The sequence below is a fragment of the Python bivittatus genome, unplaced genomic scaffold (genome assembly GCF_059951505.1).
Source record: "Python bivittatus isolate LINGU-HERP-01145 unplaced genomic scaffold, Pbiv_v1 ctg000020_np1212, whole genome shotgun sequence".
NCBI lineage: Eukaryota > Metazoa > Chordata > Lepidosauria > Squamata > Pythonidae > Python > Python bivittatus.
In genome coordinates this window covers 41,780,663-41,803,192 of record NW_028277030.1, presented here as the reverse complement: position 1 = coordinate 41,803,192, position 22,530 = coordinate 41,780,663, and the positions used below count along the sequence as shown (strand labels likewise).

The window sequence follows — 22,530 nt, the reverse complement described above, 5'->3', positions numbered from 1 at the left end:
TAACAATATTCATCAGTGATTCTTTGTAGTTTTATCCTTTGATTTAAAAGAAAATAGCATATAGATAATTAGCCTCTTGAATTTGTTCCTTAACTTTAGATTCATTGAGTTTATCTTTAGACAAACACTGCTTGATAAAGTATTAATGGCTCCCCAACTTTTTCTTTGGATCTTGCTGAGATTGCTAGCCAAACCCAGCATTGGCTTTTGCTTTCTCTAAATCCAGCTTGTCTGGGAAACATTTGCACTACGTACTCATTTGAGATATTCTCTCGAGAAATCTGTTGTAGAATTTTACTTTTAATACTGCTTTGTTGTGTTTGTGTTGTATATAATCTCTAGCATGTGTTCAAGCCAACTAAATGGGTCTTTAAGATATATCTATCTTGATAGGAGTAAGGACCAGAAGACCTTAGTTTATTTTTGTCAGGCTTTACAGGACACTCTCCCATTGCATCAGTAGTGTGGGTGCATTATATTCCCATGGCAACAGTTCCTTGCTCTTCTTTGGCTCTTCATTATTTAAGTGAAGGTGAAACAGATAATCAAGCTGAATTTCTTCTTGACTGACTGGTAGAGGAAAATGAAAAAAAAAAACTGAAGTAGTATTGTGTACTATGACAGATTTATTTCTGAAACATGTAGGTTTCTTATCAACATAAGCATTTAATGTCAACAGCTTAATACACACGATACTTCGTCATGGGAATGGATGCTCTGGACATTTGTTCTATGGAGATGGCTTGTAGGTCCAGACAAGGAAAAGTGATATAGGTTGGAGAGAAGCAATTATCAAATTGGAGCTGTTGAAGAGTAGGTCCAGAGGACAGCAGCAAAGATAAGGGGCCTGTAAAAACCTATAAAGAACAGTTGGAGTTCTTGAATATGTTTAGCCTGGAGTAGAGAAAACTGTGGGGAGACCTAATAGCTGTCTGCAAGTATCTGAAGTGCTGTCATGTGCAGAAATGTTCAGAGTTGTTCCAAAAGACAGGACAAAAAACAATGGGTTTAAATTACAAGGAAGAAGATTTTGTTGAACATCAGGAAATGTTCCTAAAGTAAGAACTGTTCAACAAAGGAACAAACTGCCTTAGGAGTGGTGGACTGTCCTTCACTAGAAGTGTTTAAACAGAATTTGAATAGCTATCTGTTGGAGATGCTGTAGTGGAGGTTCCTACACAGGGCAAGGTGTTGGACTAGATGATCTCCACCCATTCTATGAATCGCACCAAGATGTGCAAGAGGGAATGATCCCAGGCTAAATGAAAGGAAATCTCTTTTTTGTCTGGCTCACTTGTATTGATTTACATTGGCTCTTTTAAGTAGTTTAATCCCTCCCCCCCGCCATGGTGGTACTTGAAAAATCAAGCTCAGTGTGATCCATAGAAATCATGGAGAAGCACATTCCAATTCCCAAATACAAAACTCTGTCAGCGATCTTAGCCCAGTCATTCTCTCTCAACCTTATCTGTCTTTCAGAGCTAATTTGGATTTCTGGGTTCAGTCAATCAATCATACTTATATAGCCGCCCGTCTCACACAAAGTGACTCAAAGTGGCGTACAACAATTAAAAAGAAGATATACATAAAAACAATTATAAATAAAAAAGCTATAAAAGCACACAAAACAGGAGGGGATAAAATTAATAAGGGAGCCATTGCAAAATCGCCCTGGTCCCCTCGGAGCCCCAGGCCTGATCACACAGCCAGGACTTGAGGGACTTGTGGAATGTTAAGAAGGATGAAGCTAATCTCACTTCTGGGGGGAGAAGATTCCACAAGGCGGGCACCGTGGCAGAGAAGGCCCGCCTCCTGGGACCCGCCAAATGTAATTCTCTGGCAGTTATGTTCCTCATTTAACACAGCATATTGAAGATCCACTTGGACCATGTTTTCTTGCTTTTGTTGTGTGCACTCGTAATGACACTAATCTTCTCAACAGCAACTTGCTCTTGATTTGCATTGTTGATACTAAGGCAAGCATTTTCTTTTCCCAGAGAGGTAACGTACTTTAGAACATGAAAAAGTCAGGCAGGATTTTCTTGAAGCATAAGAGTACTAAATACAGGTAGTCCTAGTTTAGCGACCATACTTGGGACCAGCAACTTGGTTGTTAAGTAACCCAGTTGCTAAGTGACCCAGTTGCTAAGTGAAACTGCGACTGTGCTTATGATCTTAACTTTAGCTTTCTTGGCTTTACAAACCTGAGAAGGTCATAAATGTGAGAATTGGTTATAAAGTTACTTTTACATAACCGTCGTAACTGCAAACAGTTGCTAAATGAGGCAGTTGCTAAATGAGGACTACCCATATGTGAGTGACCAGCAAGAGGCTATGGAGAAAGCTGAGGCTGTAGCAACGCATCAGTTTTGAGTGGACATTAATTGAATGCAGATAGTATTAAGGAATAATACCAAAAGATTGTTAACATAATCAGGGGGTTAGACTAGTTGATCTCTAAGATACCTTCCAACTCAATTGATTTGATTTTATGAAAATAGATTGTAGGTGATGCAGGTGGCTGAATCTAGTGGTAATTCTGGAGATCAATGTTGACTTGTGAAAGTGAAAGCAGATGAGTAATTTGGAATGGTGTGTTGGATGGGGGACGAATGGGTGCTATGTTTTTTCTTGAGGCTTGAAGTAGACATTAACTAAGTTCTGAATCTATCAGAATGCTATATATACAGTCCACCTTCCCTTAAGCTCTCAGAGAAGGAGATATGAATGTTAGATTGTCAGATCTCCATGAACAAGGTTTAGATTACTTCTACTTTTCCCACCTTGGAGGGAAGGGAATTCTCTATTTTTACATAGCATACAGGTAGTCCTTGCATTACGATGGCAATTGGGACTGGAATTTCCAACGCTAAGCGATGTGGTCATAAAGCTCGATGTCACATGACTGTATCACTTAGCGACAGCAATCCGGCACTCCCTGCTGCCATCATTAACTGAATACCACCAGTTGTTAATCGAGGACCCACCCTGATCCAAGCCATCCCTGACTTGGTCCCTCCCAGCCCTAAGCCTCGGTTCTTCCAAGGTTGCCTCCTTTCAACTCACCCCAACTGCCTATTCCTCCCATCTCTGCCCTTTCTGGCTGCTTTCCATCCTGCCTTGTGGGGTGGCATGCAGCCCCAGAACCACGCAAAAGCCCCAGCCGCTCCTAGCTCTGTCCAGCAGCACGGTGCGAAGTCACAGCCACCCCAGGAAGCCTCAGCCACCCCAGCCTGGCCCAGCACCATGGCATGAAGCCACAGCCACCCCTAGAAACCCCAGCTGGCCCAAACACCCTCACCGCCCTGCAATCCGAGGCCCCTACCACCCTACACTCTGCCACCCCAGCTGACTTTCACCATCTTCTTGCTCCTGCTGATGATGAGGCATACCCGACCTGGCCCTTCAAGAGGCAGTTGCTGGCCATGCAAGGCCTTCTCCTGGTCCTGTGAGGAAACTGCCGTATGCTACCTCGGGAAGAAAGCCTTGCATGTCCAACAGCTGCCTTGCAAAGGGCCAGGGTGGGCGTGCTTGGTCAGCAGTGGGAGCAAGAATATGGCAAAGGTCAGCTGGGGTGGTGGAGCACAGGGCGGCAGGGGCCACAGAGTACAGGGGGCCAAAATGGTAGAGATGGGAATGGAGGGAATTGAAGCGCTCCTTTGGTTGTAAGTGCAGGCAGGCTGCCAAGCACCCAAATTTTGATCATGTGACTGCAGGGGCACTGCAGCACCCATAATTTCAGAGACCAGGCATAAGTACCATTAGTTCAATGCCACCATAACTTTGAAGGGTTGCTGAATGAATGGTTGTAACTCAAGGACAACCTGTGTATCTTTTGTAGTGTTGTTATTTATATAGACCGTCAGGAGGCAATATGTGACCAGCTTGGTCCTATATTGGGATTCATCAGATGTATATAACCAGATCTTTTCTGTCAGGTTCAAACCCTCTACCAGGAATTGAACTCATAGACCATTACACTTTAGATGACTATATACAGTGCATTAGCTTGAGAAATCCCTACCCCACCCCAAATGGTGGTGAAAATCATGTAAAACCTTACATGCAGGGGCATGACATAATGCAACATCTGTATTTCTCTGAGAGCTTAAGGGAAGGTGGATAGTATATATACTATTCTGATAGCTCCTACATATCCCTTCCTGCCGTGCTGCTGAGTACCAGGGCCTGGATAGCTGCTAAAGCTAATGTACTATATGTAATCATCTAAAGCTGGCGGTGGATGAGTTCAGTTCCCAGTAGTGGGTTTGAACCCCACAGAAAATATCTGGCTACCTTCATTCAAGGAGTCCCAATATAACAAAAGAGCAGTCATGTCCTATACAAGTAACCCTATATAAGTATAAACAAGTTCTGATATTTAAATTATAAAATTGCATCTTAACTATTAAATTCTGTACTGTAGATCTGTGTATTTGAGAACAAATGTAAATTTATGTACAATAGTCCTCAGTTTAAGAATGAATTCTGTTCCCAAGTTCTGTCCTTAAGTTGAATTTGTATGTAAGCCAGAAGAATATTATTGTATAATACTATATAAGTGGTATTGTGTAATTAACTTGAACCATTGTGTATTTAACTCATATCATTGTGTTGAGTTTTGCTACAGTGGGTTCCTTTCTTAACTATGGATCATCTGTAAACCAGAGGTTCTTAACCTGGGGACTACCTGTACTTATTTCTTAGCTAGCTTATGAGAATTGTCACTTCATATATAAACTACATTTTAAATTCTTCTGGAGGACTAAGAAAGTAGGGTCAGTGAAGTAAGTTGACTCTACTGATACTATCCTCCTAAATAAAATGGTAGAAGAACAAGGCCTTGCCTGTGAGATGTGGCTAAGCCTTACTGCAGTTTGCCAACAATGTCCATTTTTTCTTAACCCACACACATACAAATTCTTTTGAGAGTAAAGAGTAGGCTTATTCAGCATATATAGATTTCAGATATAAAATTGCAAGACATGCTATTTTGAAAAAAATCAGTTTAATAAATGTAGATTTTTACAAATTGTCATTTGTATACACTTGTGTTTATGGATCCTTTCCCATCCTTTCAGATTGAAAAATGAATGGTGTTTGATAAGTATATGTATCAGCAGTAACTTCAGTTGTAATTAATTGTCCTTTTGAAAAAGAGAATCCATGTATAATTGGAAGTATCATGACCTTTTTTTAATCCATTTCCTAACATTTGAGAGCAATTCTTAGCTGCTGCTTTTCCCCCCCCCCCCAGATCAATGCACTGTTACTCGGACATATCTGTTTCTGCACAAATTTTGGTTCTTCAATGCTGCATACTACTTTGGCAACTGGGCTTTTATTGCAGTAAGTAATCTTATTTGAAGATGATTTAAATACAACTTAGTGTTCTGGTATAACTATACTTATCATATGTGCATTGTGGCAATATTGCCTCGCATAAATCTGTTACTTCCCTCAGCTGACCTCCAGTAATACAGTGTGTTGATGTACATTCACAGGTTTTCTTGATTGGTTTAATTGTGTCATGCTGCAAAGGAAAAAAATCAGTCATTGAAGGTGAAGTGGACGAAGATGATTCAGATATAAGTGATGATGAGCCATCGCTCTATTATGGTTGACAGCCTGCAGTCCTGAAGGTTAAAGTGTACAATGTAAAACTGTGAAAATGCCACTTTTGGTTCTGACTTTATTCTAGGAAAAGTTCACCTTTGCCAATATTGAAAGAAGTAATATAAAACAGGATTTGGAATTTCTGCAAATCTAATTGACTTATAGTTAAGTTCATTTGTACATAGGCACAACAGCTAATTTTATGAAGGAAAAATTAAAGAGAGCTATTTTTTGAGTATATGCTATAAAGCTGTGATGTCATTTAAATGCCATTTAAGTTTGTTTCTGTTAGTCTTGAATTTTAAATTTGTTTTTGTCTTTTATTCCTTTGGACTATTGAGAAATCTTAATCAAACTGACAAATGTGTTACATACATCTTGTGGAAATCTAAAGTTACCAGTGCTTGTTGATACACAACTAATATCTGAAACACTACCTATTGGTATCTGAAGTGATACTTAAAGGCCTTAGAACTGAATAAAACACCAATTCTGGTCATCAGAATGAATCCCTCCCATATGAAATGTGAATGCACTATGACTGGGAGGCAGATGGGGTGCAACATTTACGTTCAGTAAAATAGTGGGAGAAATATGCATGCCATTCTGAGTTTTGTTATTTAGTTTGGTATCTGCCCACATATACTGTTCTCGACCCAACTGGATAGAAAACAATAGATCTGGGCAGATTAACAATACAGCATACAACGTCCTGAACTTTCTAATTCAAAATAACAATGTAAAGAAAGATACTTTTTCCATTTTTCATATAATTTGTGTGCTTTAATTTCTTCGTGGTTTAAACTAAAACAGTGTGTACATTTTTAAAATACATTAAATATTAATCACCTAGCTTAGTTACTGTTTCCTATTTACTGTTTCTTGGCATCATAATACCAAATAGGCTGAACTAAGCTTTAAACACTAAAACAATTATTCAGTATCATTTTGCTTAATTATAATTGATGAAATGCACAATTGCTTAAAATCATGCCATTTTGTTCCTTCTTTTGTAAAATAAATCAGGATCCTATATGCATACTATTCTGAAGTATTCTTGTAATGCAAACTCTGTTATTTAATCTTAGTCTTTAGTGTTCTTAGATTTGTCATTCCTAAATAATTACTGATAAAGAAAACAAATTTCTGAGTGTGGTGTTTTCCAGACTGCAGCAATTTCATATATCTGCTTCCTCAAAATATTATTATGAAATAATATTTTAGGCTTACAGTTATTTTTTGCTTATTTGGTTTAACCCACCTTTTGTTCTAGGATTTCCCATTATAGTTATAGAAATCCTGAGAGGAATGATGTGGTCTAAAGAGAGACAAAAGGACTTGGTTTAACATGCTTATTGGAAAAGGCTATTTTAATGAAGGGAAGGAAGGGAAGGAGAATCGTTTTTGCTTCATGATGATCTCTATCTTAAGGAGCTTTTCCAAGGGTTATGCCCAAAAAGGGAAAGGGAATTTTTCTTTTCAACTTCAGAACAAAACAGTCCCTTTCAAAATTTTTCACTGGATCATTGTAAATTGAGAACAGCAAGAAGGACAAAAACAGCTAAAGCTCTAATGCCCAGACTCTGCAATTTAGTATAGCCTGTGATGTAATGCCTCCAACACACACAGAATACGCACACACACCAAAGCTCACCAAACCAACTCAGACTATCAGCATGATGCTAATAATGGCCTTTGCATTATAACTTAGAATCTCAGCTCACTGACAACTTCAGTGCATGAAGCAGAGTAGTCCATGAATACTCTCATATACTACTTTATATTTACTTGCCTTCTATATTATTAATTTGCCTTTTTCAGGCAGCCTCCCTGCAGAAAGGAGCATGATATAAAACAGTTGTCCAGGTCCATAGACAAATGGAATAGATTCAGCAAGAACTAGGAAAAAAACTGTTTATGTCAAAGACATAAGGAAGCAGTTGATGCATGGCTAATGGCATTTGCCTAAACATGGTTCAATTTCATCTAAGGCAAAAAGATCAGGACACTGTTCACTGTGATTGCTCCCTAGAATTTATTTGGTGCACTTGGAAAACCTTAATTTAAATCCCATTTAGAGGTTTAAGATGATTTAGGTATTTAGAATTAAACTTCTGACATTCCTCAAACTGCTCAGCCTGTTATGGCCATCAAAGCCATTCAGCTCCAGTTCTGAAATCCCTAGTCAGATCAAGAGTTAATTCAATTTTCTTTCAGGCTCTGATTAAAAAATGGCTGAAAATATTTCCTTGCGCATAATTTTCAAATCCATAGGAGCAGCTGCCCAGAAATAGGATATTCTCGTTTTTATTAATTTATTAGAGGAGTACAGGTAGTCCTTACTTAACGGCCACAATTGGGACTGGCAACTCCATCGCTAAGCAACACAGTCATTAAGTGAAACATTGTAACCGCACCCAACTTATGACATCAGTTCTGCTGCGGTTGTTAAGTGAATCACTGGTCATTAAGCATGATTTCATGTGACCACAATGTCCCATGGCCATGACTTGTGACTTCCTGCCAGCTTTCCTATTGACTTTGCTAGTTGGTAGCCAGCTGTGAAAGTCGCAAATAGTGATCATGTGACCATGGGACATTGTGATGGCCATAAGTTTGAGGACCAGTTGTAAATCTAATTTTTCAGTGCTGTCATAAGTTCAAACTGTCACTGAATGAGCCAGTCATTAACCGAGGAGTACCTGTATCTATATATACCAGTAGAAAGCAATAGTGCAATTTTTGCTACTATCAGCGATCTATACAAGACCCTCCTCTTCAGTTTGGCATCATCTTGGGTATTCTCAAAAGTGCTGATATGTATGATATCTTGCAAAAGTAAGAAGTGCTTTTGACATCCTACTTGAACTCAGGACACACTTTTTCTTCTCCTGGATGTAATAGTTTTTCCCCAGTCATGCAGAAACTACTTTGGACATAGGTGTTACTTTGTATAGAAGTTTTCAGAACTGGCATGCCCACTTCTCCCAAAGGTGCCATTTCTATGCTTGGAATTCCTGCAGTTGATCCTGACCCACATGTTAGCCAATCAGAGATGCAATATTTCAAAAGTGCCCCCAGTCCATTACCTTTTCTGGAGGTCACTTTTTTATGTTCATTTAGTTGTCCTATGATGCTATGTATATCCTGAAATTCTTTTTTCCTTGACAGTTTGGGGATTTGGGGGGAACAAACTAAAGCCAGTTCTTATATTTAATGTCCTTGGAATTTAAAAGGGCAGAAAGTTCAGATTGGATAATTATCCTTTAACTAGTGGTTTGGGCTCCCATCTAAAGCAGATGAACCAGGACTGTCATAGTACCAGTTTTTATTTTAGACAGGGAAAGGTTGAGTAATTTTCGAATAACTCTTTGACCTCTTAACAGTTGGGTTGTAAAATTAGCCATGCAGTGTTATACCTGTCACAACTTCTGCCATGCAGTTTTTTTTTTGAAACTCCTGCATTTCTGCGGGAGGTCAGGCATACTAGCTAAAGAAAAACAGATTCCAGATTAAAAATTAAAACTTGCTGTTTTCTGTGCACATACTTAACAATTAGCTAGATAGCTGATGATTGCAGGCTGGAGCCCTCTAGTTTTTCATAGACACATATTTGTTTGGACCTTTTAGTGCTGCATCATCCCAAACCAGATCTTTTAAAAGTACAAAAAGCCTTTCTGGCCACTACATCAGTGGCTTAACCATTCAAGAAACAAATAGAAATGATGTCTTAGTTTGCTAGGACTGAACATTCTTAGGTCAAGACAGAATGTTTGTTAGTCTGATCCTGTGTTTTTTTACCATAAGAAAATAAGTACCCAATTGGGAAAGATCAATTAGCATGGACCTAGTATAGAGATATAGAGCCAGTTTGGTGGTGTGGTTAAGGCGCCAGGCTAGACACCAGGAGACCGTGAGTTCTAGTCCCACCTTAGGCACAAAGCCAGCTGGGTGATCTTGGACCAGTCACTCACTCTCAGCCCTGGGAAGAAGCCACTGGCAAGCCACTTCAGAAATCTTGTCGAGAAAACTGCAGGGACTAGTCCAGGCAGTCACCAGGAGTCAACACTGACTCAAAGGCACAAAAAATAAAAAAATATAGGGATCTTATTCAGCTTGCCATTTTAAACAAACTTCTGTGCAGATGTGACCACCAGAGCCTCTCCTGACGGGAACAAACAGCCTGAAAACCCAGTAACTTGCATGGCTCCTGAGAGTAACATGCTGAAATTATATGCAAGGCTTATCTAGGGAGGTACCACCTCTTTCATCAGTTATAATGGCATAAAATCATTAATGGAACTCCTCTAATGTAGAGCAGGCATTTTGAAAGAGTGATTCAGGTAAAGACAGATTTGTGTCTCTCTATTCACCAGCACATATTTTCAGGTTGCTCAGAAAAAAAATGTATTTCAGGTAGTGAGTTTTAGAATGCTGACGAACAACAGGGTGGATCCAAAGTTATACAGACAAGTAGGATATTGCCAGGTATCCCTCAAATAAATGCTCTGAAGAGTTGGAAGACATCTCCTATGGAAGGATGTGTTTGCACAGCGTGGGTGAAATCTTATGCCCCCTTCCATTCAGGAAAGCCTCACAGATTCCATACCTCTTCTGTAATTAAAAGGGTGCCTTTACTGATAGGGAATGCCTTTTAACCCAAACAGTAATCCGTGGGTGTGGGGGTGTCAGAAAACCACAGCAGCACTGCAACACGTGCAAAATAAATCTGATTAAAATGTCAGAAGTCATGCAGTCTACTTTGCATATATGCTTTTTCTTTACACAAGAAAATATTCAGAAGTTAAATGTTTTGGGCAACTCATGTTGGGGCAGCTTGCAAACATCTGTGTACACTTCTTGTTTAAACTTGTTGCATAGGTAATATGTTCAATGTGAATGACCTGTTTGTTCTTAGTATTGCTCCTGCATTCTGTGATCCTTTCCTAAGGTATATGAGTTCAAGTCATTATAGAGAACTGGGAGAAACAAGAAGTGACAAGGAAAGCATCGGAGTGGAAGCCATTTTTAAAATAACATGGGTAGCTGTGTTCTGTAGAATGCTGAAGTTCCTGAATTGAAACCGAAGATGTCTGACATGTCAGTTGTTTCAACTCAAGGCAACAAAGGTATAAATAAGGGTAATTAAGTCTTGAGAAAAAAATGTTGCCTTCCTCTCAAACATGCCAAATCCTAGCATTTTGAGAATGGCCTGAATATCTTTATTCATACCTCTCCTTATCTAGGTTTCAGTATCCGTTGCTTCTGCTCTCATATGATCATCAACTATGTGATCTTCAAGTAAATGAGTTAGATTTCAAGGTGATGGAGGTACATCATTTAGAGCTGGATCTTTCTAAATACATATATACATTTGAAAAGGAGCATGGAAGAAGAGGACTTACGTAGCACTCCAGAATGGAGATGAGATGCTGGCTGTCTCATTTCTAATATTTCTATTATTCAATTGGTACTCTGACCTTTATGCCAGAAATAAGCAGCAATATTCTGAAAGAGTTCCACAAATCCCATGGTGAACCCCAAATCCCTTACGATAATGGAATCAAAGATCTAATGAGATGCCCCCTATGAGACCTCTAAGTAATCTCATAGTCAGTTGAAGCCATGAGAGTGCCAAATTTGGGTCAAAAAGTAAAGCTGTTGAGAATCCAGAAAATAAATGGTAGCCATGCATATTTAAAACTGGAGAAAAACCATTAATCTCTCAACAATCTTCCCCCAAACTTGGCTGTCCTGTCTATATTCAGGGTAGAATTTGTTCTGATTTTAAAAAGGAATAAAGCCCCTTCAGATGTCAAGTGGACTAATGCTCCCAGTATTTTTAGATATACCACCTCATATTTTCAGCAACCATCAGATTCACTCTTTTTCCCAGCAGGTTTTCATTAGGCCAAAAGAACATAGGGTCATTTGAATTAGTTGCCTACAAGTTCCTGAAAACAGTATTTCCACATGGGATCCTGCAACTCCAGACATCTGTTTGCACAGGGTCAACAGTCTGTAGAAGATGGTAGAAATTCTTTGTGGCTCATCTGTGGTACAGTTGAAACCACTGCAAAACTAGTTTTTTGTTGCTGTGGCTTTGTTTTCCATTAATCACAACTCTTACTTCACCCTCCTGAGCTTTGGGTCCTGGGAGAGAAAAACTTGCTTTATCAATGGAAAAGAAAAAGTGGACAATAAGATTTCATGTGGTCAAGGTTCAATTTTCTGTTTAAAAACAGAGTTCGTGGTCATTTGTGTAAAGATATAAGTACTTTTGTGTATTGCAGGTAAACAGAAAAATGTTATGCATTTTTCTTCTTTATTTTTCTTGCTATGATAGAAGTGCTACCCTTTCATACGTGTATCATAACATTATATGCAATTAGGTGAGGAGCAGAGTTTGCATGTTGAGGTTGCAACATGTTTCATCACTCCCCCCCCCCCCATGGATGCCTAATGCAGAGGACTGTCAGATCCCAAAGCTTGTTTAGTTCCCACTGGCAGGAAGGAAACTTGGAAGGGAGAGTGGAGAAAGAACTATGCAAACTTTGAAGGAATTGACACTCCACATGATGAGACTTGAACTATCCAGCTTTTGATTCAGAGCATCTTACAAGCAGGAAGAGATCTCATATTGCTTCTTTACCTGAGAATCTCCCTTTCTGCAGGTAGACAGTGAGATTTCCACCGTTTTGGGGTCCCTGGTATGCTGTCTAGGAAACAATGGATTACACTGAGAAGCCTCAGTCCAATTTTTAGTTCTGCAGCTAATAAAATAATGTCATATCTCAATAAAGCTATTTTCTATTACTAACAGCTAAAACTGTTCTGATTTGATTATGTCAATTGCCTACCAATACATTTTAACTTGTCTCATTTCTATTATTTCTTTAACTGCCATAGCATTTAAGTATATGGTAAACCCTTATCTGAATCTTCAAATATTGAAAGAATTGTGATTAATGGATTACATTATGCTTATTCTCCAGGGAAGGGATCCAACTGTACATTTTCATTAGTGAAAGCAATAGAAAATGGGGTAATTCTGTCTTTTCTATTCAATTCCCTGGCTGTAGTTATGAAATATACAAGACTAGGTTAAAACGGAGTTGGGTAGTTCAATTTATTTATTCAATATTATTCAGTAAATATTCATTAAAGAAATAATAATGATTTAAAATATAAATTGATAAGACAATGAAACAGTAAAACAACAATCACACCAGGGGAAATAAAAACTTAAAAGGCAAACACTCCAGCAGGTTGACAATTTGCCCCAGCCCAGCACTTATTTTGACAACCCATCTATTACTTGGTATGAGAAACCCAGATCATTATATTAAGCCAAATGAAGGTAACCTTTTGGTGTCCATAGGCCATATTTAATGTTTTAGAGAGGGCTAAAGACACAAAGAGGATATGGTCCATCACACACATGAATAGGACTGGGCTTGGGAGGGAACATTTGGGGCCCCTTTCATGTGTTTTTGTTTTTAACCATGCAATTACCATTTTAAGGATTTTATTAAAGTTTTCATCATTTCCGTATCTCATAATGTCAGGAGACTGTACTTTCAGTGCTGGCAGCAAGTAGCCATGGATTGCAGAATCCAGAAGTAGTCCATGGAGTATGCAAATTGGTATGGTGGTAGGCAAAATGAGGCCTCCACCCCTCACAGTAATCAAAAGAGTAAGGAGTACCCCCACACAAAACCACTTGTTCACCAAAACCTGTAATGCAACAGAACCAGCAAATAGCAAAGTCCAATATTTTAAACACAGGTTTAGTGCTCTACCAAAAGACTGCTGAAGCCATGTTTAGGAAACAGGTCTAGTATCCTGTCAAAAGAGTTCTTTTTTTTTTTTTTTAATCTGTTCAATCAATGCAGTTTTCTTGGCAAGATTTTTCAGAAGTGGTTTGCCGTTGTCTCCTTCCTAGGGCTGAGAGAGAGTGACTGGCCCAAAGTCACCCAGCTGGCTTTGTGCTAGGTGAGACTAGAACTCAAGGTCTCCTGGTTTCTAGCCTGATGCCTTAACCACTACACCAAACTGGCTCTCACAAAAGAACTCTAAACATGCATATATCAGGAGACCTATTTGTTGGAGGTGGTTGCATACTTACATCTTCTGCACTTCTACCCTGACAATCGCCTGCCACAAATGAAGTCCTAAGAATAGGCATTCAGATCTATTTTTGCATAGAGTGCAAACACTGAAATCCATGGAATTTAGTCATGATTAGGTTTTTCCACTGATTTCAATGTCTACTCGAAAGAGGATTGACTATGGGTATAAACCATAGTTTAAATACTTTCAGCAACAGCATCCGATAGTCTTATGATATGCTACAAAAGTACACTATGAAATTAACTTGGTGGTCAGAACCAATAAGGTCCAATAGTAGAAATGAGAATGGGCTTCAGGTCCCAGATTGCTGACTTTCACATTCTTTTTTCCTCAAAGTGAGAGTTTAAATGACTTGCCTCACACTTTCATTTTGAAGATAAATGTGGTAAAGCTTATAAAGCACTCTCCAGGCTAAAAGAGCTAGATATACAGCAAGTGATGCTTTAATTTAGTTGCTTGTTCTGACAGTTATAAATTTCAGGATCAAAGCTAAGAAGTTGCAGCTAACATACTTGTTACATGATTACTGACAAACCTGGACACGGACTGACTGTGTTTCAGTTGCCTGCTCTCCTGTAAATGTAGACAGCACATAAAAATATAAGAACTGCTTTGTTACACTTGGCCATCTGTTTCAAGCCATAGCTAACCACTGCATCTGGGTCGCAACGGGGACATTATGGTAAGGTACTAATATATCTAGATGCGACTTCTCCAGCAATTCAGCGCATGACACCCTTGGACAGTCAGGGAGCCCTTAAGCCACAGAATCTTGACTTTCAGTCGGCACCAGACCAACCATACCCCAGGTTGACACTATAATGCTATGTCGGTAGCATCTTGAGCAATTAACAGCAGCTACCCGCTACCTGATGTGAGCAGGGTGCAATAATAGGTCACCAACAGGCTCCAAGCCAGGTTTCAAGGTATTTTAAATTGTACATCCCCAGCTTTCCTCTGTTGTAAGGCTCTTCTCCAGTGGGAACAAGGTCAATACTATACTCCCTCCTCTGCAGATATACGTCTAAATAGTAGCCAGTTTCCAGGGTTAATTAATTCCCTCTCATATTTTTGCAGGATTTCATCAAGCTTTAGGGTAGCCATATACTGTGTGGCAGCTATGGTCACTACTGTGTGCAGATTTCTCCCTTTCTGCCTATGACTCTCCTGGCCCATTCAGAATATTTTCCCTTTTAAGATTCTTTAATTTTTAAAAATCAAATAGGAAGTTGGCAGCAAATTCCAGTTTCTAGCATTCTTTTTCATTTGCAAAAATGCCTCTGGGCCCCACAAATGCCCTTCAAACTTCCCTAAAGACTGGTTAGTAGCTGCAGCTCAATGTGTTACATGGAAATGTACCTACATGCCCAGGGAAAAAAGAAAGATATGGTAAGAAGCATACAGGAGAGTTCGAATGAATGGTGGGGCTTCTTGCCACTGGGTATTATGGTTGGCCATGTTTCCTCTCCTTAGCAACAATTTTGTCAGAACAACCGGATGATATGAAATGCCAGATGCACCCCTCTTCCCTCCACATGGCTTAGCCTTGGTCAGGTATCATATTCAGAAACAGACCAGAGCAGAAATAGAGAGCTGAGCTCATTTCTTTGTGGCGTCTTTTCAGGTCCATGGAAAGCAGCGAACAAGCTGCAATCTGCAATCTAGGGAGGAGAAAACAAAGCTGTCATCCACATCTGTCGTGGGGTTCCTCTCCCTTATGGGACAGTGTGCTATAAGCCAACAAAGGTTTTCCTTATATGGAAGAAGAATTCAGAAATCTACCTCCCCACCACCACCAATAACCTCTCCCCATCTGCTAAAAAGGTACACTTCTAATTTTGTAGGGTGGTAATAACTGTACCTTTGCTTCTCGCTCCAGTAATAAGTAAATAAATAAGAAAATAAGAAAATAAGTAAACAATAAATAAACGTTAACGAATAAGCACCCCAAAAATATGTGAAGTGCCACAAAACCAATGAGTTATCTCCAACAATGCTTTCAAACTGCATAATATACACATTTTTTTCCTACTAATGGGGGCCAGAAATTATAATTTCCAGGCTGTTGCTAATTAACTATTATCATAAATTCCCATCATTATGACCCAAGAGTACATTTTCATTTTAGAATGAACCTTTCAACCTCAATATGGAGATATGTATTTATCTCTATATGCAGCTGTAAATTAATATGCTGCAAGAAAGGATTGATTCAATTTTAGAATGATATGATTCTTTAAGAACATATGTCCAAATACAAAATTTAGTCAAGCATGTCTTTTTATATCAGAAAACACACTTCTGCTCCTTAGGACGGTTCTGCTATTTTTGGCATAAATCCTATTTAATATGGCAATAAAATATATTTTCCTTGTTTAGAAGAGGAGGGAGGAGAAGGAGGAGACTGTAAGAATTAGAGATGGGTGATGGCCCTTGTCCTCAGTGGAATTACTTGGAAAATAAGCTAAAATCCAGCTTTTCCAAAAAAAAAAAATAATCCAGAAATAGTGTGTCATATTTTCCAAACCTAACTCAGGCCTGGTAGCTAGCAGCTCTTATTCAGACTATGTTTCCAAAAAACATGGTGCTAGCTACCAGCTTGACTGGCTTCAAAAAAGGGTTGGAACAACTGATGGAAGTCATGTGGATCAATGGCTATTAGTCTTGATGGCAGTGTGACTGCCTCTGAAGGCCACCTGCTGGGAGACTAGTGGGCTTCCTTGTGCAGCTGGTTGGCCATTGTGAGAACAGGCTGCTGGACTAGAAGGGCCAAGGGTCCAATCCAGCAAGGCATTGCTTGTGTTCTTATGTACCGTATTTTTCCGACAATAAGACGCCCCCATGTACAAGACGACCCCCACTTTTCCAACCCAAAATTAAGAAATCAATATTTTAAAGATAGTGCAGAACACATTTTTATTTAGTAATTAGGTAACATTTACCTGATACACTTGGTGGGAAGAGGTCCAAACCATCTCTCTGCAGCTCTATTTCCATGCTCTTTTGCATAACTGATTACATTCAAGCACGAGTGAAACTGCCGATAGCTTGTCTCTGCAAACAGCCTTCCTCTAATTGGTTTGTTCAGCATCAGCTGACATCAGTTACATCAGGCTCGTGACTGGAGGAAGTCTGTTTGGGAGACAAGCTATTTCACTCGTGATTGGAGGTTAGCAATAGGAGGAAGCCTCTCTGCAGAAACAAAGTATGGGCAGTTTGGAACCGCGCGATTCTCGGCTGACTTCCTTGAATAAGACGCCCTTCAATTTTTAGGGTAAGGATTTTAGAAAAAGTATCGTCTTATAGTCGGAAAAATACGGTAGTTAACCTCTGAATATGCCTGGAAAAAGGGAGAGAGAGAACTTCACCCCCTTTTTCTCTCCTTATCAATAGACCAAAGGCCACTGGTGTTTCAACTGCAATGAGACACAGCAGCTTGGACCAACTGCCATGGCCTCACACTTGGGGAGGGCCACATCCAGGGATACAAATCAATTTAGGCAGTTTTCCTACAGACTATCATCTGTGGTCTTGGCTAGAAATTACAATTTGGGAATTAGCTCTGTGTGCTGTGTATGTTTTATGACTATGTTTAATACCCTATACTCAACAAGACACACAAACACAAAATCTACACTAAGTAGCATGTTAAGATCTTAAGCTCCATGCAGAATATTTAACTACAATATAGTTGCAGACAAAAGACATATAAACATATGTTTGGACAATACCTCAGTTAGGATTTCCAGAACAGAGGAAACACATCTAGACTGAGTCTTAAAAAGGTGTTTATATGTTCATCAATAGCCCATCCCAATACATCTCCCCAGTAATGCATGACCATAGAACAGGTACTGATAAGGTCATGTCTGAATTGCAGCCCCCTCTCTTTGTCACACAGGATTATGTGATTATGCTGTGTCAATGCTTACAATGCATTTGAAAATAATCGTGGTGACCGAACCTGTTGACTAAAAAAACACTGGGCAGTTCTGCTTTCCAGGTAGGCAACTGCCAGCATTTTATAAGAAAGGAAACATAGAAGCCATTAAGGTATTCTAAAGATGGAAGTTAGCATGAAAGAAATTACTTTTAACTGGATTAAAATTATTTATTTCTGTAGTAAATTTATTTATTTATGGCTGCCAACTCACAGTGACTTGATGGTGTACAAATTAAAAACAACCATAAAACTAGAACAATACATATCAAAACAGCAAAACAAATTGCTCACTAATATATCACTATGCTTCCTAGAGATGGGCTCACTCAATGCTTTGACCCAATGCCCAAAGTCTAAGGAGTCTTATGAAAGGCTAACACAGTTGGGACCATCTGAATCTTGGGGGGGGGGGGGGGGCAAACTGGTCCATAGGCAGGCACCATGACAAAGAAGGTCTCTATGACTCAAATAACAAGGCATGGTCCAGTATTTGGAATGATCAACTAGATCCTCTAATGAACTTTCTGCCACTGAGCCTCCCATAGTCTGAAAAGGCCTCCAACCAGAAGGGGATGAGGGTGGATAATGAAAGAGTATTTGCTGTTTTTGTCTTTTGCCCACAGGACTGGAAAACCTCTGCTTCAAATTTATTGAAAAAGGTTTCAGCCAATCAGATGCTTTCCATGTAGGTTTATTGATGTGTTTTTAATTAATTTGTTTTTCTGATCTATGGATAATGTATTGGCAGCTGCCTTGAGCTCCATTTTCAGTAGAAAGATAGGGTAAAAACAAAGATGTATCAAAGTAGCTGCAAATATTGGACATTTTTTAAAAATAGGATTGATTCCCATTGGAGAATTGTTAGAAGTTTAAGCTGAAGTGATGCCAAACTACACAGAAATGTTTCTGATGCTGTGTTCCCCACGCCATGTGATTTTCATATTTACATTTGACGTCGCAGGCGGGGGTAGGCGAGTGTGGGGAATGCGGATGGCTGCTTCAGGCAGATTGTCATCTCAAACATGAAAATATTACAAATGAATGAATATATGACTCTCATACTGATAAGTAGAAGATTACCTTTTCCTTTTGCCAAGTGAAGCATTGCAGCTACTTTTTCATAGCGTAATCCACGGGAAGATACGCTGTCATCCTCAGTCCGTCCTCCTCTTCTTGAGGGAAAATCCTGCCATGCAAAAAGTGCCAATTATAGGCTATAAGGCTTGTGGCCTTTTCCCAGTATGAGATGTTCAGTGAAAGCATTCTTGTTAGCTTTATGCTCAGTGGACTGAAATAGCTTTTCTTGTTTACCATTAACAGAAGTTTGAAGTTGCAGGATACATTGAAATGTTGCTTTTACTTGACTGGAATGCTATGGAGGCTGACTCTGTGTGTGTCTGTGTGTGAGGGGGGTGGAAATACAGAACATGCAGTTGCAAATATTGATTTTTATAACATTGCTTTGCTAGATTCATATCTTGTCACTTTCTTCTTTTTATTGAGTTAGATATTTACTGGAAGATAACTATCACAGATGACTTATTACAGCTGCTCTTCCAAGGAAAATAAAAAAGAATTATATCCTTTCAGTAATGACACCCTCTCTTTTATTATTTCCTCCCCCTCTTAAAGGAAAACAAAGCTTTCTGGAGAAATATGAAGAGAGTACTTCAGAGAGACATTTTGTAGTGACTTGAAGCCCTGCACTTGGCCTTGATAGAACAGGCCTGGCTGAGTGATTTCTAAACAGCTTATCCAGCTTTACCTCACATTTGGTGCAGGATTCCACTTCTGTCTTAATCACTTTGTTACAATGGCTCCTCAGAGCACACTTTCCTTTTTGTATTGCATTCTCAAAAGCAAACAGCAGCCCTCAAAAGAAAAACCATAGTTCTGATTATCCCAAGGGAGGATTCTTTATAGTAGGTAAAAGAAAGAATGCATCACAAACTTACTTAATTCTAATCAGGCAAGATAAAAAAGATTTAACACAATACTAGTATACATGATCTGTTTCGATCTTTCTATATTCTCTTCTCCATGAGAAAGATTACCAAGGGTGGTGACAGAAAGAGAAGAGTGGCTCTTGGTGAAAGGTCCCCATAATGTTGGGTACTACTATTTGGTTCCCCCTTGGTTGTAGTGTTGCAAGTGCCAGCCTTCCCCAGGGCTGATAATATTGCACTGGGATGAGAGCAAAATGGTGGGTTGTCTACCAGCTCATGATTGCATATGGTGGACAAGCCTCTTCTCCAAGCTGATGGGCTGATGATTAGCTGCATCTAGAAAATAAGGGTTAGCATTGTTTGTAGTCATGGTGCTGAGGGAGGAGAATAGTGAACAAAGATAGCTGGCAGAATGCAAGAAGTACTTGTTGGAGCACACAGTACCTCATGGTACATGCTGGAACATGCAATCTCAGTGGATATTCCAGTATCTGGATGGGCATCCATGTGCAATAACTCCATATATGGTTCATTGCAGGAGTAGGCAACCTAGTGCCAACCAGGTGTTTTGGATTACTGCTCCCATAATTCTTGCCACTGGTTGTGCTGGCTGAGCTTGATGGGGTGAAAGCCCAAACATCTGGAGGATAATTATGTCTGCTGACCTGGTATTCTTATGGAAGAAATCTGTTACATAAGTGCAAGAGAGAAGACAATATTTAGTTATTTATTTATTTATTTTCAGCTGATGAGGCTTAACAGTGCTGGGAAAATATTCAAAGGAACATCTGCCTTGCTTAGAATACATGAACAATTTATTTTGCATTTTATCATGCTTAGGAGCCCCTTAATTAATTAATATCCTGCCATTCTTCTGGCAGCTGGCCTCCAGACAAGTAAAAATTAATACATAGGAAACATCGCAGTTGAATCCAGAGTTTCCCCAAGTGGGGCTGAATTCATGGCACATTCTTGCTGGAGGAAAAGGGGAAACAATTCTAACTCAATCTCCCTCCTTCTGCAGCTTCCTGTGTCCCTTACAAGCTGCTCTAGAGGGCTGGGAAGGTATGGGGCTTACCGAAGGGAAGAGAGAAACCACTCCCCCCATTCCAATGACCAAGGCAAGACTCTTTTGAATCTTAAGCCCTTCCACCAACTGAAGGAGGTCCTTTGTCCTGGAAGAGGTTTTCTGAATCCAGCATTTTTAAAAAGTGGCATACCTCACTAGAGGACAGTGATATACATTGATCACCCAGGTCTCAGGACTGTGATTCTCAAATTATGGTTTTGTGCATTTTTAGTTGTACTGGTCTATGACTGTAATAAAATTGATTGATTGATTGATTGATTGGTCTGTGGAAGTTCACCACAACCTCCCCACATTCACTGCCAGTCAGCTGGTTTGCAAAATGTTTCAATGGCTGCAAACAGTTTCACTGAAATGTACAACTTGCAATATGAGTACTAAAATTCAGGAAACTGTCAAAAAAGAGCAGGTCTCTAGTGTATTTACTGGCTGTGAGTCCACGTGCACTGGGCTAAATGGAACTCTGGTGAAATGCGAGCAACTCACAAAGAAAAGTGTGGAAAGGAAATGCAACGAGCAGTATCTAAGAATGAGATTGCATTGGGATGGGTTTTCTGTTGAAGGACATTTTTCACCAGCATGTTTGAACTAAGAATTTGTTTTATGGGATGGGATACCTAAAATTATGCAAGTAGTATATTTAAGTTTGGATTAAATTTTGGGGTACAAAGTTTAGCTTAAAAAGGCTTTAAGATTAAGGTGTTGGACTAGAACTAGGGAGATGTGGGTTCATGTCCACCCTTGGCCATGGAATCTCATTGAGTGACTTTGGGTCAGCCATTCTCAGTCCAACCTATGCCACAGGGTGGCTGTGGCAGGAATAAAGGGCAATCCTCACAGTTTTGCACTCTTGAAGGAAAGGCAGAGTATGAATCTAACAAATAAAAATGAATACATGTTGTGTTGGTCTGATTCCACCACCTTCAGTAATGAGGTATAAAAATAAAGTATCAGGAGAAGAACAACTAAAGTTACTCAAAAAGAATGCACACTTCTTCTTATGCTTGGAATGAAGTCTGGATGAGAGAATGCAAGGGCAAAGCAGATTAAGACCTTGTACTTCTTTTAGCTTGGATGAATGAGCCAGAAGCAGGCCTTCTTATTCCAGCTGTTGTAAGGAAGAATTAGCTAGACTTCAAAGCCTGAAGATCAACATTTTTCCCCACTAGATCTTCAGTTATTTACCAACTAGAACCAAAGGCTGAAGCCTGCGAATTCCTAATCCAGGGCTTTGCTTTGAACATTGGTATTTTTTTTTAAAAAAATATTTTTTTATTTTTACAACAAACACAAAACATACATGGACAAACAAAACCATAAAAAGGCATAAAAAAAAAGCACCTTCCATTTTATAGCGTGTGTCAACCAGTTACCAACTCGTTGGTGCCCCTTTCATAATCTCAAATTCTCATATCATCTATTCAAAATATACTTGTATACTTATCAATTAACAATTATTAATCATTCATAGCTAATCTATAGAATCATTTATTACAAGAAATTTTAACTTTCAATAGGATTAGTAATACATTTTCATTTATCGATTATATGTGTATATATATAATAATTAATATCAAATTTCTATTATAAAGTTTCCTAATCCATTACATTACTATATTTTCTCATCCAATCATTAATAAAAACAAGTTACTTATCTTCTTACTCTAATTTCAAATCTCAATTTAACTCATCTCTGCACATTTCATAATTTTCAATAACTTCCTCCTGCATAAGTAATTTTTAATTTTTCCAATTCTTAAAAGTTACAGTTCTAACCAGTATCAGTTACAATATCAGTTACAGTT

General features: G+C 39.1%; 1 protein-coding gene and 1 non-coding gene across 3 annotated transcripts in view; both read left to right on the top strand.

Moving 5' to 3' along the window:
* LMBRD1 (LMBR1 domain containing 1) overlaps nucleotides 1-6,754 on the top strand; it is a 66,946-nt gene extending 60,192 nt beyond the window's left edge. Inside the window, exons 15-16 of one of the 2 annotated variants that reach the window (XM_088137584.1) lie at nucleotides 5,258-5,349; nucleotides 5,505-6,752. In XM_088137584.1, the coding sequence (XP_087993710.1) occupies nucleotides 5,258-5,349; nucleotides 5,505-5,624 (212 nt within the window). In that variant the 3' untranslated portion in view covers nucleotides 5,625-6,752. Of the gene's footprint in view, nucleotides 1-5,257; nucleotides 5,350-5,504 lie in introns of both variants that reach the window. The other variant, XM_088137588.1, reaches the window with a different exon arrangement.
* On the top strand, nucleotides 4,758-4,889 carry LOC112542680 (small Cajal body-specific RNA 15). The gene has a single exon (XR_003086334.2).
* Nucleotides 6,755-22,530: the final 15,776 nt, after the last annotated feature.